Source organism: Rhinolophus sinicus, chromosome 14, assembly GCF_057876585.1.
Source record: "Rhinolophus sinicus isolate RSI-liver-muscle chromosome 14, RSI-T2T, whole genome shotgun sequence".
NCBI classification, from domain to species: Eukaryota; Metazoa; Chordata; class Mammalia; order Chiroptera; family Rhinolophidae; genus Rhinolophus; species Rhinolophus sinicus.
The window spans coordinates 127,633,329-127,652,629 of NC_142514.1; the positions used below are offsets into that span (position 1 = coordinate 127,633,329).

At 35.3% G+C, this 19,301-nt stretch overlaps 1 protein-coding gene across 5 annotated transcripts in view; it reads left to right on the plus strand.

Annotated features, from left to right (window-relative positions):
- Positions 1–19,301, plus strand: part of NOX4 (NADPH oxidase 4) — a 160,784-nt gene that overhangs the window by 118,812 nt on the left and 22,671 nt on the right. For 4 of the 5 annotated variants that reach the window (XM_088791522.1, XM_088791525.1, XM_088791523.1 and 1 more), the window contains exons 14-17: positions 9,420–9,539; positions 11,102–11,210; positions 17,714–17,782; positions 19,181–19,281. In XM_088791522.1, the coding sequence (XP_088647648.1) occupies positions 9,420–9,539; positions 11,102–11,210; positions 17,714–17,782; positions 19,181–19,281 (399 nt within the window). Of the gene's footprint in view, positions 1–9,419; positions 9,540–11,101; positions 11,211–17,713; positions 17,783–17,974; positions 19,282–19,301 lie in introns of those variants that run through there. The other variant, XM_088791524.1, reaches the window with a different exon arrangement.

Below are 19,301 nucleotides of genomic sequence, written 5' to 3' on the forward strand. Positions count from 1 at the left end.
AGGGACAATAAAATTTCTCAAGGCACTTTTGAAAAAAGGCCGATAGAACTTCTAGGAATAAAAAATACAATATCATAAATTTAGCAGATTAACACAATCATAGAGAGAATAAATGAATTGTCAAATAGAACTGAAATAATTATACAGAATGCAGTACAGGGAGACAAAGATATGGAAAATATGAAAGAAATGTTAAGAGAGATGGTGGATGGAGTGAGAAGTTCTTGGGCTTCTTTACATTAGAGATACAAAAGGAAGGGAAAAAGAGAGTGTGTGTAGGAGATGTAATATTTGAAGACATAATAGCTCAAATTCAAGGTTATTAATACATCCCAAGCAACATAATAAACATACCCGTATATTCACCATGGGAAACAGCATTATTTATTTATAGAAAACTGAAAGCAGAGATCAACACTTAATGTAAAAGTAGTCAAGAAAAGAAAGGGAAGAGGAAGAAATAAGAAAAAGTGGGACAAACAAACAGTAAGAGATGCTATTGTAGTAGGTAATTCAACATGACTAAATTCTATGGTTCAAAGGAAAAGCCTGTCAGACTCGAATAAGAAAATAAAATAGAGCAACAAGCTGTTTTCAAGAAATTCATACAAAGCATAGAGATACAGAAAAGCTAAAAGTTAAAGAAGGTGAAGAATATAGCAGAGCAATTCTAACCAAAGAAAAATTGTTTCAGATAAAATAGACTTTAAGGGTAAAATATTTCTAAGCGTAAAGAGAGTTACTGATTACAGATAAAAGGCTCAATTGACCATCTCTCTGATTGAAAGAATTAGAACAGACTCCTGATTGGGGAAGACAGTTTGGGTTTGTTTGGTTTATACACAGAAATGGAATTCATTCTGATGATACACATATGCCACTTAAGAGGTATGTGGCTTTGAGCAAATATTTAAATTTCCAGAACCTAAGCTTTCAAATCAATAAAGTGGAATAGCACCATCTAACTCGCATTTAATACTTATAGATGATTAAAGCACGCAGCCCTGTGCCACTCTCATAGCTCTATTGTTGTCAGGATAGGCAAGGGGAAGGCTGATGGCGATTAGGGGTGTACATTTATTTGGGTTAGAAATATAATCCTGGGGATTAGTTCAAAGATAGCTGTTTCCTATAGAAACCGCACTGCCCCAAAGGCTTGTTATAGTCTGCAACTTTATTAAAATAACATCTCCTTTGATGTCAACTCAGGCAGACTATGTGGAGGAATACCCATTTTTGCTATATTTTGCTGGTATAGATTGGTCTGTGATCAAATCAGAAATTTATATAGATGTGTTTTTTAAGATGGTTCAGTGTTGTTATTCACTTACTGACTATTAAGAAAAAAATATTTAGCTCACTTTTTATGCTGTTCTCTCATCGCCTACTCTTTCATTGGATGTGGCTAATAATCACGAGATCTTTTATGTCTTATATTAGCACATATATAGTCTTTGTTTACTCTTTAAAAATATATTTGTGAGTAAAGTCTCTTATAAAGTAAAATTTAATTCATAAGAAACTTGCGTTTATCCAAATATGTCATTAAATGACAGTCTTCTGGTCACAGAGAAGTTAGGGAGAGAGAATTTCGGAATTGTACCAACAAAGGTACCTCCCACTCCCACCCTGGCTGGACTCTCCATAATAAAAGTGGTTTTGTTTGTTTGTTTGTTTGTTTTAAGTTGTAAGTGCATGGCTATAAAACCTAAACACCACTGAACAAATACATTTGACCCTACCTAGCTTTTGCTGAGAAGATTAGTTTCCTATTCTGTCCCTGCAAAGACTATCATTAGCAAAGTGTCTGTATACATTCTTTTCACTTTTATCGCCTACATGATTGAGCACAAGCCTGCTCAAACAAAGCAGCTGTGCCGCAATAGTGCTTTTCTTTTCCTCCTTCTGTGCAAGCAAAGCTACTTTCTGATAATTGTCCCATATAACCAGTGGCTGTCACAAAAGCACATCTTATATCTGGACAGAAACATGTATTTAGATCTGTGACTGAGATGCATAACCTAACAGGTTCTCTTCAAGGACTGAACTGTGGTCTGTCTCTCCTTATGGTTTACTCTTCCTCAAACCTTGTTCCCTACTCCAGCCCAACATTCCATCCAGGAGGTGTGGAACTTCAGACTTGTCACGACACCTCTTATGGCCTCAGATTTTTCATTTGTTAAATGGATAATAGTACTGTACTTACCTCATAAAGTGTTAAGATTATGACAGATATGTCACAAGTACAAAGCATTGTGTATATGTAATATAGATATATAACACTTAAATTACTTCTCAAATTGTGCCTTGTTTTATACTTGTATGTGTTTCCCATCCTAGTCACTTTCCTCTGTATAACCTATTTGAGTACATACATTGCAATTATTCATCTCTGTTACTTTCTTTTTCCTTTCTTTCTTCCTCTCTCTCTCTCTCTCTCTCTCTCTCTCTCTCTCTCTCTCTCTCTCCTTTCTGTCTTTCTTGCAGCAGTGGGTAGTGGGCCTTACTCATAGTAAACCTTCCATAATTATATACTGAATTAAATAAATTCTCTCCCCCCATTTATTTATGGTTAAAGTTATCCTTTGTGAAACCTCACAAGGGAAGTAGTCTGTCAAAGAGGAATACCTTTTATTTGTCTTGATTCTAGTTCTCCATTTCCTAAATTGTTCTCTGTTCTCTAAAATCTTAACAGATATTTTGTAGAGAAAAGGAATTAGTGGTGAAATATGTTTTACAGACTATTGTGTATCCCCTGCTTGGGATGATTAAGGTACTTTGGCATGTTAAATTCCTGGAGAAGTTTTGAATTAAAGATATTTTAAAACAAACAAATAAAACTTATTTAACACATTTTCCAAGTTTATTTAACCATAAAATACTACCCCCCCCCCCCGCCTTATATTATTGTTCCGTGAAGTCCCTTTGGGAAATACTGATATAATTAATATCTGTTTTTTAATTAATAAAGATGTTTTCTTAAAATAATTTTATAAGTTCTGACTAGTTCTCTCCTGAGATTGTCTAAATAAGTTCTATTTTAATTTATTATGGTATCAATGTGTTTTGCAGATGTGATTGGAAATGTTGGGAAATAAGATTTAAAGGAGTGTTGGTTATACTTTTATCTTTTCACATTGAATTAATCATTGAATTAATTTATAATTGATGGAGTTGTCTATGTGAAAAGGAGATCTAATATAAGTGGTGTATCAAGTGATCAATATTACTTATTAAAACAATTAAATCCATTGATATTTAATGGATTCTACTTTCAAGGGGAAAACTTTTCAAAATTTCAAAAATTGTTTATATATTTCTGAATGGGCCAAGGAAGAGGATTCCTCCTTTTCTTAGAATTCTTTTATGTCCACAATTCTTCTTAAAGAACTTTTAGTCATCAGTTGAACTTGAAAAATACTGGAGGTGCCAAAAAATGTATACACATGATTTGTATTCATCTTTTGTTATTGGTATATACTGAATATTACAATTTTAATACAGTTTTTTCCTTTCTTAAAATGTGTATACGTTTTTTTGGCACCCTTTGCATGTCAGGTTGATCTCGCTTCCACTATGTTGTTGCAAGACTTTGAATAGTTGCCTCTTGTTTCTGTAATCTTGTCACATATATAATGATAATAGTATAATAATATAGCATTGTTTTAAAGACTGGGTCCTAAAATAGGGAGAAAAGTCACAGCTCATAAATCAAAGGCAATGGATTTTACACATTAATCAAGTTAAATATGTAAAAAAAATGATTTAAGTAGTTTCTCTTCTGCCTCCCTCAAAACCCCAGGTATTGCCAAGTAATCAATTACAAGTAATTTCCTTCTTTATCCTCCTCTCAAAAAATCAAAATTTTGTTTCACTTTGTGCAAAAAGCATTTCCAATGGAAAAACAGCTGATTCTCTCAAGGTTCTTGAAACCACATTCCCATCTACATTTTCCCCCTCATAACTGAACTTAGTCCATCGCTGTATTTCTGCTACTGGACTCAGGTGGTCTGACAGTAGACTGTAGGTGCTCACTGACGCCATTTAACAGAAAGCATTTCTGATACTTGTGGCCCTCTCCAGCTCTTAGCAGGCTTTTTCTGTGTATCTGATCTGATTGTTCCTTTTCGAGATGTAGGAAATCAGATGGAGAGGACAAGTAACTTGCTGATGATCCGCCCCCCCCCCCCCAGCACATAACTAGAACCCCGAGTTCTTGTCTTCTTGTTCCAAGTTAGTCTGGAACCCCAAAGAGTAGTTGCATGGGGCCTAGGGAGGGTGTGGGCATGTGGGCGTGTGGTTTGGAAAGCAGACAAGTAGGAGACATAAATGTCTCCTCTCTCTTATCCTTTGCTAGTCAAAATAAAATGGCCTTGTGTCTGTTTTTCCTTTTTGCAAACAGGCATGAGTAGAGAAGTGGGCAGCACCAGAATTGCTGGGGGCGGGATATATTTTTCTATCTCCAGAACTTTGCACATAGAAGATACTCAATAAGGATATGTTAATGAAGGATGTGTTTAGATAATCACATCAAAAAGAAGCCCTCTGCGAGGACAGAGATTTTTTGTCTATTGTGCCCTGCCATCATCTCCAGCACCTGAAGAGTACCTTCGTAGATAGGTGCCAGAATATTTTGTTAATGAACAGAAACTGGCGTGGAATGGTCCAAACACAGCCTCAGTCCTGACAAAGAAAAATCCATAAACACAATTATCAGGAGATTGAATGGAGAAACTGAGTTGAGAATTCCTGAGAAGGGTTAGCTGGTGTGCATATATACTTAAGCTAAGAATGCGTTGTTTATTTGCACTTTCTGTTACTTCTGCTAGAAAGATTCTTCTCCCAGATGCTTTTACATCTTACTTCTTCATTTCATTTAGGTCTCTGTTCAAATGGCACATGCACAAAGAGGCCTTCTCTGACTCTTTTTAAACGGCCTATGCAAAATTTCAAGCATATACAAAAGTAAATGGAACAGTATAATGAACTTTTATGTACCAAATCACCCAGCTTCAGTAATTATTACACTATACCTATTTTTAAAAGCATTTATCATTATGTGGCATTATATCATACATCTTTTTATATCTTTATTTCTGGGCTAGTCCCTTTCCCACTAGAATCACAGAATCATATGGTCAGGGACTTTTCCTATCACTTCTGTATCCCAGACACTTTGAATAGTGATACATTGCAGGTGCAGAGAAGCATTTATTGAATGAATGAATGTCTAATTAAGAGAAGATTGCCCTAAGTCTAGGGGATTCTAAAATAGTTGTAGAGATTTATGATAACCCTGTTTTTGCAATTGAAAGTGCTTATTTTTAATCTCAATTTTGTTGCTTACTGTTTATGTTCTAAATTTGCTGACATGGCAAGAAGTGGTAGAATGAATTCACATATGTGGTTTTTGAGCAACTGATATTTTGAGATTTCTATCAAGAATGCAATATATTGTATCATTAACATTCAAATATCTTCTTTTTTTGTTTGTTTGTTGAGTGAAGAAGCTGTAAAGTGTTAGTGAAATATATGTAATAAGAATTAAGCATATTGTGAGTATCTCATCTTTCAGTATTTTCTGAATGTTTAGAATACTATCCTTAAGCATTTAAACTTTAATTATCATTCCTTGAGGTACAATAAGTAGCTTTTCAAATAGATATGGTATTTTTCTAAGCAGCACTCTGGCAAGCTTCCCTTCAGGATGTAAGTATGTACTGTACATGTAGTAGTCATGTAATGAAAGTCTAAGATCCGCAGTAAACAGTTAACCTTGAAATATCCCTGAAAATGTGATGTAACAAAATGAGTTGATTTTTTTGCTCGTGAAGTGTCTTCTGTGGGTTCTATCACCCTCCAGGACAGCTCTTTTCAAGTGACAAGTCAAGGATTCAGTTGCTTTGGTCTTCTGGTTCAACTCATGGCTTTTAGTTCCCATGGAAAGGAAAGAGGTTTTACCCTGCTTCATTCCAGAAGTTACAAATATTGCTTTCACTCAGAGCCCAGGGGTCAGAATTACCCGTAAGGTTCAATATCCACAAAAAAGCCCAGGAAGTATAGTCTACGGAGTACCAAGGAGGAAAGGAAACCAGATTTTGGCAATGATTACTAGTTTATAACAGACTGTATGCCATAGAGCTCAGAGGTCAAAAGACTATCCGTTCATTAGTTTAGCTAGCAAACATTTGCCAAGCACTTAACTGGTAAGCTCACTAATGTTTAATCTTAACTGATCTGTTGCAATAGCTCCTAACAGAAAAAGACATGCATATCATAAGGCTGGTAACATAAATGTACCTTTTAGGATTGTCACTATTTTTTTTTAGCAAACTTACTTTTACAATAGAAACAGAGCTTTAAAATGGCAGTGCTTTGAAGGATGAAATTAGACTGCTATCATCACCATGTACCAAAATTAACTCAAAATGTATCAAAAAGCTAAACATAAGACCTGAAACAATAAATTGCATAGAAAGAAGTATAGATACTAAACTTATGGACCTTGGGTTCAGAGATAATTTTATGAATTTGACTTCAAAGCCAAGGGAAGTAAGAGCTAACATAAACGAACGGGACTATATCAAACTAAAAAGCTTCTGTACAACAAAAGAAACCATCAACAAAACAAAGAGGCAACCAACCAAATGGGAGAAAATATTTGCAAACAACACCTCCCATTAGGGGCTAAGTTCCAAAATACAACTCAACAAAACAAACAATCCAATTAAAAACTGGACAGAGGACCTGAACAGACACTTCTCCCAAGAAGACATACAAACAGTCAACAGATATATGAAAAATGCTCAACTTCACTAGTTATTAGGGAAATGCAAATTAAAACCATAATGAGATACCACCTCACACCTCTTAGAATGGCCATGATCAACAAGACAAATAATAACAAGTGTTGCAGAGGCTGCAGAGAAAAAGGAACCCTTATACACTGCTCGTGGGAATGTAAATTGGTACAGCTACTATGCAAAACAGTATGGAGGTTTCTGAAAAATTTAAGAATAGAATTACCATGTGACCCAGCAATCCCTCCTCTGGGTATCTATCCAAAAAATATGCAAATATTTATCCATGAAGATATATGAACCCCTATGTATATCACGGCATTATTCACAGTGGCCAATCATGGAAACAACCAAAGTATCTTTGATAGATGATTGGCTAAAGAAGATGTGTTACATATATACAATGGACTATTACTCGACCATAAGCAAAGATGAAATAATGCCATTTGCGACCATATGGATGGATCTCAAGATTATCATGCTAACTGAAATAAGTCAAACAGAAAAAATTGAGAACCATATGACTTCACTCATATGTGGGATATAAAACTGAAAGCGACAAACAAGACAAAGAAAGAAATAAAAACTCATAAACACAGACAACAGTTTAGTGGTCACTAGAGAGGGAGGGGAAGGAGGGGCAGTAGAAGAGGAAAAAGGGGGCAAATACATGGTGATGGAAGGAGAAATGACTTTGGGTGGCGAACACACAATGCAATATATAGATGCTGTTTTATAGAAATGTACACTTGAAACTTAAATATTTTACTAACCAATGTCAATATTTAATAAAAATTTACAATATTCAATACAAATTTTAAAAATAAATTAAAAATGGCAATGCCTTATATACATAAGTTTATTTTTTTCTTAATTGTAACGATATTTGGAACCACTGTGTTTCCCTGAAAATAAGACCTACTCTGAAAATAAGCCCCAGTTAAGATCTCAGCCAGACGGACGCATTTAGTACATTATGACGATGCTCCAGAAGAAGATGACATGACTGTGTTTGAATAAATGTAGATTGTTATACATGAAAAAATAAGACATCCCCTAAAAATAAGCCCTAATGGAGCAAAAAGTAATATATGATCCGGTCTTATTTTCGGGGAAACACGGTAGATAGTCCATAGAGTGTATGGTAATTCTATAGTCATCGAAGGTAAGTATTTAGGCCATCAAGTCAACATTTTAGGTACCAGGAAAGAGGAAAGAAAGGGGGAGGGATAAAGAGATGCAACTTCAGCTGAGACATCTTCCTTCATGGAGCCTTCCATTTTTCCCAATTGCACTTACATTTATACCACATTAACCAGATCATAGTCACACAGCCATAACAGATAAGAGAGTCTGGGAAGTGTAGTGCTTTGGCTGGGTACTTGGCTTCCCTGAATGAAATTAATGCTTAATTCCTAAGAAAGAATGGGAGAATTGTGGGAACAAACAAAACAGAAATAGACTCAGAGATTTAGGGACCACCCCCCCCCAAAAAAACACCCCCAGAAAACTGAGGGTTGCAGGTGAAAGGGGGATGGGGATGGGGGAGAAGATAAAAGGATTAGAAAGTCCAAATTAGTAATCACAGTATAGCCACAGGGATATGAAATACAGTTTGGGGAATATAATCAATAATGTTGTAAAGATTTTGTAAGGGGTCAGATGGACACTTGTCTTATTTATGAGACCACTTCCTAGATGGTGTAGATGTCTAACCACTGCACTGTACACCTGAAGCTGAATAATACGGAATGTCAACTATAATTGAATATATATATATAGTCACAGGATGTGGAGCACAGCATAAGGAATAGAGTCAATGGAATTGTAATAGCTATATACGATGTCAGAGGGGTAGCAGATTGGGGGGGTTGTCACTTCATGAGGGGTATAAATGTCTAACTATTACAGTGTTTTGTATACCTGAAACTAATAAAATAAACAAAGTTTTACCTTTCGGGGGAAGAAAAAAGAAAGAATGGGAGGATGGATATTGAGTGAGCAATCAGCAAGTTTTATTGTAGTTAAGGATTTCATACACAAACACACATTTGAATCTATCAAGTAGAGTAATTAGAAATTCCTTTGAGCTGGCTCTCCAGCTGTTTCTATGCTAATAATAATTAAAAAAAAAAACCTAACTAGGGCAAAGAGGAAGAACTGTATTAGTTTCTTTTCCTTCATCCTGTTGCTTTTCTGTTCACGTAGCAGATGTTTTGGTAAACAGTTCTGCTCCTGAGTTTGCCATTAAAGAGAACACTATTGAATATAGACACCATAAAGTAGTTGGTATTTCAATTTAGTCACGTATAGTAATTTAATATGACCAGACCTTTAACTTGTCCGTAGCTGTCTGTCATGGTCCTATATACATTCTTCTCTGTGTTTAATTAATGTTTCCCTCAAAAAGGCATGCTTAGAAGCACATGTACTAGTTCAATATTAACAGTTCATAGCTAACATTTCTTGTTCCTTTTGGCTTCTGACTATGAGAAACAATGAGGTAAGATCTGAACTATCACAAAGCCTAGAAATTGGATTCAGCGTGTTTGCTACATCTTATAGAAAATTAATTTACCTTATTTTCATCTTTTCCACCATTGTCTACCTTCTCCACAGGCTCTACATTGATGGTCCATTTGGAAGTCCATTTGAGGAATCGTTGAACTATGAGGTTAGCCTCTGCGTGGCCGGAGGCATTGGAGTAACTCCATTTGCTTCAATACTCAACACGCTGCTGTATGTCATTTTGATCCTTTTTCTTAGTCCAAATAGATAACTGTCAATATTTGAGACATCTGTCTTTTAGTATGAAGTACATCCTTACAGAATCCTTCTACTTGCTGTTCAAGGAACTCCATTTACTGGTTGAGGAGGGAATAATTTGGTGATAATAGTATATGGTCTTTGGCTTTCAGCGTGCTCTCTTGTAAAATGTGTCAGTATCACAATTATGCATTCCTCTGCCCTTACCCTCTTTTAAAATCATTCCACCAGCCTTTATTTCTCTACTTTCTCATCAGTGGTACGTGGTACTACGTATCCGTTCAGTCAGCAAGTTTTTTTGAGCATCTGTGGGCCAATCCATCTTATAGGTACTGGCAATACAGTAATGAATGAAACTGAGTCCCTGCCCTTAAAAAGCTTACATTCAAATAGGGCAGGTAAAAACAAACCAGTGAGAAATTCATAAATAACATTATTTCCCAAAATATTAGAACTATGATGAAGAGAGATTAATGGGATATAGAAATAAAATAACTAGGGTTATTGCAGAAGTATAATCAGGGAAAGCTTGTCTGAGGAAATGACAAAATGAGCCCATCATTCCTTGGTCTATCACTCAGAAAATTTATCACAGACTAAAGGATAGAAATTTCAGAGGTAAGATTGTTTAACTAGGAAATACATTTTCAATTGTTTTAGTTCTAGGATTATTAGCAAATTTAATTGATTAGTATTATCATGAAAACACAAACAAAATGACAGTATGAAATTATTCTTAAATCTATTCCATTCACTTTTCAAGAAGACACAATTTGCATTAAAAGTCTGTTTAATGGAGTACCAAAAAAGAAATAAGTTGAAGCTATATGTTTGAATGATATTTTATTTCAGTTTCAAATACTTGGTATAAATTTGGGGCTTTTTGTGGTTCTTAGAAAAATACCCATATTCCAAGCCAGAAATCATTTGTTTTTGAAAACATATTGCAAGTTATTGGGACACCTAAAGTTAAGAAAATGAAAGAATATTTTCTTAACCTCAAGCCTACTTCCTAATTATAGATAGGAATCCAGACTTGGAATCATGAGTTATTGGAATGCATTACATAGTAGGTGGTTGTGAAATTTCCTTCTTTAATGATATTAAGAAGGGAATAAACAACCAATTTCTGGAATGTTTTTGGTTCACTTTGCCTGGAAGCTAGGGGAATGCTGAAGACGACTGGAACCCCACCGAGTGATAGAATTCCCTGAAAATAGAGAACTTTTTTCTGAGATGCAGGATTGATATTATTCTGATCCAAGAATATTACCTTCACCGGATATGAGTGATATGCATATAATATTCACAAGTATAAACACTGAAATTCATGGAATATATCATGGCCTTCAGTCAGCATATTGCATTTTATATTCATTTGGGAGTTGTAGTAAGTGCTATATCAGATGCTTGAATGTAAATGACTGGTTTTTCTATTGGTTGCTTACTAATGAAAAGCAAATTTACAAAGAGACCTGGATTCTTAACTTTTTTTTTTCTTTCCTAACCACTGTCATGTTATATCAATTTTAAAGGGATGATTGGAAACCATACAAGCTTAGAAGACTGTATTTTATTTGGGTGTGCAGAGACATTCAATCCTTCCGTTGGTTTGCAGACTTACTCTGTGTGTTGCATAACAAGGTTTGTTTTTACTTTTGCAATTTTTAAATGAAAAAATATAATTGTTTTCCTTCATATTTCCGAAATAATAAATTCTCACTATAGCATTACCAGAAAATATGCAGATAAGTAGTAAGGAGGAAAAAAATCCCCAACTTCAAAAAAAAACAGAGGTAACATTTGTTAATTTGTGCATATCTTTTCACATATTGATATCTGTGATTATGCATATATATCTATGATGTTTCTTAACATAGACATGCTGATTTATATGTTCTAACAGAATATTTTAACATAAAAATGTACGCAAATGGCTGGTAATGTGTGCATATATATGTGTATGATGTATGCAAATATACAAGGTCTGGCAATTAAGTTCGCAAACTTGTTGCAATGATGTTGCTAACCTTTTTTTGATATCAGAGGGATTATTCAACTGGACAAACAGTTAACCAAGTTTACTATTTCGAAGTGCTGAAAAGACTGTGTGAAAAAGTTAGACCACCTGAACTTTTTGCCAACAATTCATGGCTCTTGCATCACGACAATGCACCAACTCACACGGCACTGTCTGTGAGGGAGTTTTTAGCCAGTAAACAAATAACTGTATTGGAACACCCTCCCTACTCACCTGATCTGGCCCCCAGTGACTTCTTTCTGTACTCAAAGATAAAGAAAATATAGAAAGGAAGACATTTTGATGACATTCAGGACATCAAGGGTAATAGTACGACAGCTCTGATGGCCATTCCAGAAAAAAGAGTTCCAAAATTATTTAGAAGGGTGGACTAGGTGCTGGCATCAGTGCATTGCTTCCCAAGGGGAGTACTTGAAAGGTGACCATAGAGATATTCATCAATGAGGTATGTAGCACTTTTTCTAGGATGAGTTTGCAAACTTAATTTTTCTACCTTAATTGCATATAGGGTAATGAGGGAAGACAGAAGGAAACATCAGCATACAAGTGCTACTACACTTTCCATCTTTTGTTCTAATAGCTCTTATTTCTTTAATATTCCAAATGGACCATCACCAGACTTTTGACACAATATGCGAAATTTCAAAAATCCCAAATTCACAGTTTTTTAAAAATGTATATTGTATATTTTTTAGAGGAATTATTTATCTATCCTACATGTAACCTGTAGATATCTATTAATATACCTATCTTTATTGTTTTCAAGTTATATAAGTAAATACATATCATCTTGGTAAAAATTTTTCGAATACTTCAAATAAAGCAAAATCCTCCTTACTACTTTCTCCATCCAGTCTATGTAACGAGAGGTAACTCATGAGTGTTCTATAAATTCTAGCATAATATTTGTATTGTTCTGAAAATTTTTTTTAAACTTATTACTATGTCTTTAACTTTTTTGTAATAGTACATATAGAGTTATCACATTCTTATTACTGCTATAGAGTATTTCATAGTATGGATGTATATCTAGTTTATTTCACCATTCCCTAATGATGAACATTTACTTTTTTATTACAAAAAGTACTGCAATAAATATCATACATCCCTTTTTGTGCAGATATTCACTCATTCATTCAGTCATTCTATCACTTATCAAATATTCTCATAAAATATTTACTAACTTCCCACTATGAATTAGAAACTGTTCTAGGACATGGAGGTACATTGGAGAACCAAATAAAACAAGTCTCTGACCTCATGTGATTTACATTCTAAGTGGGGAAGATAGACAGCAAATCAGTGAATAAATAGGATGTCTGATTCTGATTAGGACAAAGAAGAAAAGGAAAGCGGGGTAAAGCGACAAAGAGTAAACAATAGAAGGCACATTAATTTATATTGTATATTCGGGGATGCCCACCAAACAAAATGGCATTTGAGCAGAGACCTAAGTGAAGTGAACGAACAGATTAGGCAGATGTCTTGGGGGAAATATTTTAAGGCAGAAACACCCAACTTTACAGGCTAATGCTCTGATGCAACTGCGTGCTTGGTAGACTGGAGGAAGATGAAAGAGCGTTGTGTGGGCAAAGCAGAGTCAGCAAGGGGAAAAATAGTAGGAAAATCAATCAGAAGGGTGGTACATGTGCTTCTCTGGGGAAGAGGCAGATTACAGGCCTTTGGATTTTGTGCAACAAGAGATGGGTTCTGAGAATATACCCAAAAGAATTGAAAGCAGTGAATTGAACAGATATTTGTACACCGATGTTCATAACAGCATTATTTACAATAGCCAAATGATGGAAATAACCCATATGTCTACTGATGAATGATGAATGGATAAAGAAAATATGACATAAACATACAATGGGATATTATTCAGACTGAAAAATAATGAAATTCTGAGATATGCTACAACACGGATGAATCTTAAAACATTCTAAGTGAATTAATCCAGACAAAAAAGACAAATATTATCTGATTTTATTCACATGAGGTACCTGGAGTAGTCTGTTTCATACAATGCTGATTGACAGGTGCTGGGAGAGAGGGCAAATAGGGAACTATTGTTTACTAGATACAGAGTTTCAGTTTGGGAAGAAGAAAAGTTCTGGAGATGGATGGTGATGATGGTTGCACAACAATACAAATGTAATTAATGCCATTGAACTATACATTCAAAAATGGTTAAAATGGTAAATTTATATTATGTACATTTTACCATGATAAGAAACAAGTATGATTCCTGGGACCACCAGGGACCTGCTGGATGAGGAGGGGAAAAAAAGCAGAGAAGCCATTGAAAGGATCTGAGCAAAACGGATCTGACTATTGATCATCTTGGGAGTGTGAGTGCAAATACCAAGCCCTGGAGGTACTGAAGCTTCTAGAGGAACAGAGCCGATGAGTGATGGCCAACAAAGGAGATTGCTCAGAGTTGCCAGTGAGGTTGTAGCAAAACCAAGAGGGAGTTCTGTCCTTGAGGCTAAGGAGGAAAACCTTTCAAGAACAGCAGAATCACCACTCTCAGATTTATGAGTCTTTTTTCTCAGCTGATGCTGGGGAGACAGGACTTTCTGAGTTGGAGGCTCTGAATGAATTTAAATTTTTAATGTATACTGACAAAACAGTATAAAAGAGACTAAAACAATTTACATTTGCACCAAAGAATATGAGAGAAATGTATTCCAAAACATTATGTTAGCAATCTTTTAAATTTCTACAAATCTTTTAAACAGTGAGATCTCATTATATTTTCCCCTGAATGCTGGTGAGATTGAACCTTGGTTCCTATGATTATTGACCACTTGTGTTATTTCCAGAATTTTCTAATTCTACTTTTGCCTGTTTTTCTAATTTTTAAAAATCTTTATTGAATTGACATATAGGGACTTTTTTTTTTTTTTTTAATGAAAGGCTATAATTGGATCCAAGATGTGCAAAGGCACATTTGAATGATAAATGCTTTATAAAGTAAGTAGCAGGGAAGGAGAAAAATAAAGGAAATAAAAGAATGGAAGTGGCTGGACTTTCAAAGTAATTGAATCTGAAGATTTAAATTTTCTTTGCTTTCCAACTTTTTTGATGGACGTGCTTTAACCTCAGGATTTCATGGGATAAATAATATAAAAGCTTAAAACTATTGTAAACGATGTGGTGATGTTCTATACATACCTCCACATACTTGTTTGGATTTTTCACAGCAGCAGAATGAACACTGGTCCTTCAATTGTGCCTCTGAGGATGATGTTAAAATGAAAAGGCTTTTATTATTTTTCTGTGTTTTCATCTGTGTTGCCAGAGAGACAGAGAGAGAGAGAGAGAGAGAGAGAGAGAGAGAGAGAGAGAGAGAGAGAGAGAGACCAGTAGCAATAAAGCATTGTTACTTTACATACAATCTGTGAGGGTAGATGAAAATATTTTAAAAATCAAATTAAAATATAGTCTTTTAAGCTTCTTGCAACTGTGAGTTCTTTCACTTCATTCTAGAATGACTAGAACAGATATATCTAGCTGCCTTCATCACTCTGCCTTGGTGTCAGACTATCTGAAATGATTACAAAAGTGTCACATTAGGTGACACTTGGGGTGATGCTTGGCCAGATTGTCCAACCTGGTGAGTTAAGTAACGATGTCAAGGCCAGGTATAAGGAGATCTGGTACCACTCTGCCAATAACTAATTGCATGGCTTGCTTCAAGTCACTTCACCTCTGTAGGACACATTGGAAAAATCAAAAAGAGGGACCAGGGCTGCATCAGGCATTTGGAGTCTGTCACTTACAGTGGAACAATGGCTCTACTGTTCCTCGGATAAAACTTAACCTCTATAACCTCTAAAAACCCTATTTACACTTTCAATTTGTAAATGAGGCTAACAGCACTTGCAGTCTGCTGTGAGATTTAGCTTTAACATCTAAATGATCTGTCATATTGAACATATTTAATAAATGATTGCTATCATTCCTATTCGTGATCTGTAAAATTCCTTTGAGGACTGACATCCTGTTGTTTTTCAGTTGTGAGAAAAATAAGGAAGAATGATAGGCAGAAGAAATAAAAATGAAAAACACAATCTTTGTGCATGATCCTGCAGTCTTCCTCTACTTGTAAGATTGGGTTGATCCATATATTTGTTTTTTCCCTGCTCCCTGGACTTGGAGAAAATTGTTTATTTAGTAGATATTATTACTTCTCTTCAGTGAGGGAAAAATTAAAAGGGAGACATTGGAATCATTAAGAACATTATTTAACTTTGTATTGTTCTCTCTGGGGGTATGGGCACCAAAGGCCAGTTATCCGTGCAGGAGTCATTGGTCTGACCTTAGAGTAGAATCCTGGCAGACGTTTAAGGCAAGAATCAGCACACGCCACTTGTCTGTGATCTGCTGTTCATTGCTGGTCCCTACCTGGGAATTCCTCAGTTTCTTCCCAATTAACATCCCTAAGCCCTGGTTCAATTCAGAAAGGGCCTTCACATGAAATGAGCATTTGGTTATAACTTGAGGCAGCTACTGGATGTGATATAATTAATGATTATATCTTAAGAATACTATGGGTGTTGAGAACCATCCCTCATAATTTTGAAAGTAAAATACATTTTAATTGGAATTTTATAATTCAGAGTTGTCACCTGTCAGAAAATGTATAAGTTTAGATCTGGAAGGGACCTGTGAGATAGTGTCATTCAACCCTATCATTGTCCCGAGGAAGAAGAAACTGGGACATAGATAAGTTAAATAACTTCCTAAAGTCTCCAGTCAGGTAGGCACGGCAATAAAAACAAGTCTCTCAGTTACCTGCCAGGTGCCCTTCCCATTGTAGGGGTGACGTGGGGTGATGAAACCCTACATAATCACTCCCTATTTGAAAAACAATTTCTTTTGCATTCCTAAAACTTCTACTTTGAGTTCCAATACATCAATTTTACTTTCTCACTATATAGAAACAGTCCTTCAAATCAGTTGATCCTTTTGCTCTAATAATGTCCAGCAAAGCCTCACCATCGTAAGGAAACCCATTATGTGTATCCTCAAGAATTAGTTTGATTGTTGAGGAAGTGTTGGTCTCTTCTAAGCCTTTCCACACATCGGACGCTCATGGCTAGTCTCCAAAAGCACACCATGGCTGCTGTGCTTCTTTTCTTTTTCCACTCTTGATCTTGTTTCCTTATCTTTCAGCTTTTCCTTGTTCCAGGGTGGTGAAAGGAGGCCCTCAGAAGAATACTATTTTTTAAAAATATAGATTTCAAATCAGGATTTAGTCAGAGCAAGGCCAATTGTTAGTAGATTCATTTTTGTCTTTTGGAAAAGAGAAACGTGGGGACAACAAAAACTTTTTTACCCCCTTGGTTGAATTTATTTTCCTTCAAATGATATTTTTCTTAGTATATTTTTCAAGATATAAAAATGTTCAGGATTTTTTCCAGACTATTTTAGTTTGGCAGGTATATTTCCTGCTTCATACATTGATATACGTTTTGTCCTGATGAAACTGAGGCATAGATTAAGTTGAGTGACTTCCTAGAAGTCTCCAGGTAGGTAGGAATGGCAATAGAAACAAGTCCCTCAGTTACCTGCCAGGTGCCCTTACCATTGTAAGGGGTCCCAGAGGGGTGATGAAACCCTACTTAATCAGAAAACTTAGAATAGCATGCATTCCAAGCATGCATATCATATATCACAAATGACTTTTTAAAATGAGAAAATCATGTTTCTGTATGAATGAACTCTTGGGTAAAAATAGGGGACTCTTAGGAAACAAGATAAAAATAAAATAAAATAAATAAAAATATCTTGGGAAGATTTAAGGAAATATTAGTGTAGTATTTGGCATTTTGTATCTATAAAGATAACATAATTATTCCCTTTCGCTATCACATCATGACTAATTATACCCGTAGGCGGCAGGTTATTAATGTTAGAACCTGGCATGTATATGGCGCAGAGATATGTATTTATGTATGTCTATATATTTGCTTGTAGATGTTGACTGTGATTAGACAAGATACATCTTACAAATTCTAGAATCACCTATGTTAGAATAGGAGAAAGTCTGAACATACAGAAAGAATTTTAATGTCTATTTACTTTTATATCCTCCCAGTTTTGGCAAGAGAACAGACCTGACTATATCAACATCCAGCTGTACCTCAGTCAAACAGATGGGATACAGGTATGTGGCTGGACGTTATTGTAAATTAAACAACCTCTCGATAATAGAAGATTTACTGTAGGGGCTGTGCTGGAAGAAAATTTCTGCAGGTGGTGTAAAGTTTCCCAGTGGAAGACTAATTGGAAAGTGTCCAGAAAACTCATGGCTTGTCCTTGTCAAGTGTATTATGCCTTTCATTTGTCCTCCTCACAGGGAGCTGGGGCAGTCCTTTCGAGTTCATCTCTCTCCTCTTCACTGTCGTCTCAAATTCTTTACCTCTAGAGATCAGACCATAAGTGAATAGTCTTCTGTGTTCATCGAGGGGAGGTTTTATGTGCAGAGAGAAGGTAAGGTCATGCACAATTAAGATTGTTTCCCTTTAAGGGAAATTAAAAAAAAAATGGTAACAGCCATCATGCATGACTTTCTGTGCTAGACACTGCTATAAGCAATTATATACATTATCTCATGTGATTCCAACATTCAAGAGTAGAGGATATTGCTATCCTCATATTATAGAAGAAGAATCCAATATTTACAGACAACATTGAAGAGCTCCATAGATGTATGAAACCTGGTCATGAATGTTTTCATGACTTTTACTTTATTTAGTATTTTGTATCATACATTTTCTATAGTACTTCGAATACAAAATACAAATGCTTGTTAGTTACTTCTAAACTAATCTAACCCTATTTTTTCTAGTCAGAGTCCTACCCTACTTGGTATGTAAAAATTATTCCATTTTACTACTCTCGTGAAGCAAGTGAGCAAGTATCGTTATCCCCATAGTATAGCTGTAATTAAGGTACAGAGCCTAAATTATACATGGTTCTCAGTTTGTCTGCTTGGGATTCAGACATTTTTCCTCTCTTCTCATTTCACTCTGACTCTTCATCGCTGGTTCAGATCTCATATTCTCTTAATTGCAAACAGTTCATTAGAAGATATTTGTTGATTTGGAACTCTGCTGTCTTAGGCTGTCTTGTCTAGGATCATTTCCCCAAATTTATGATGACAATTTGTAATATTTTACTCATATAATGTGCCAAATATGACAATTGTTTTTGCAGTGCAAAACCACTTCAATAAAATTTATGCTTCGGCCTTTTTTTGAGAGTAGGCAATTAGAATGCGTTCTTTAACATTGCAGTTGTTTAAAAATGAAGCAACGGACTAAAATCCAAGAAAATCAGCCAGTTGTAATAATGGCATTCAAGAACATAATGGGTTTTAAAAGAAAAGAGGAAGGAAATGATGTTCTAAGTGACTGTACTTAATAGGTTGCCATTTGATACTTATATTCTTTATATCACAGCAATTTGGTAGGAAGCCACATCATCAGCAGAAATGATGTTAGAGAAATGGGTTATTTGCCAACTCTGCATCATATAAAATATAGTGCTTTCTTTTTGGCAGAAGATAATTGGAGAAAAATATCAAGCACTGAATTCAAGACTTTTTATTGGACGTCCTCGGTGGAAACTTCTGTTTGATGAAATAGCAAAATGTAACAGAGGGTACGTATTATTCCTCAGAA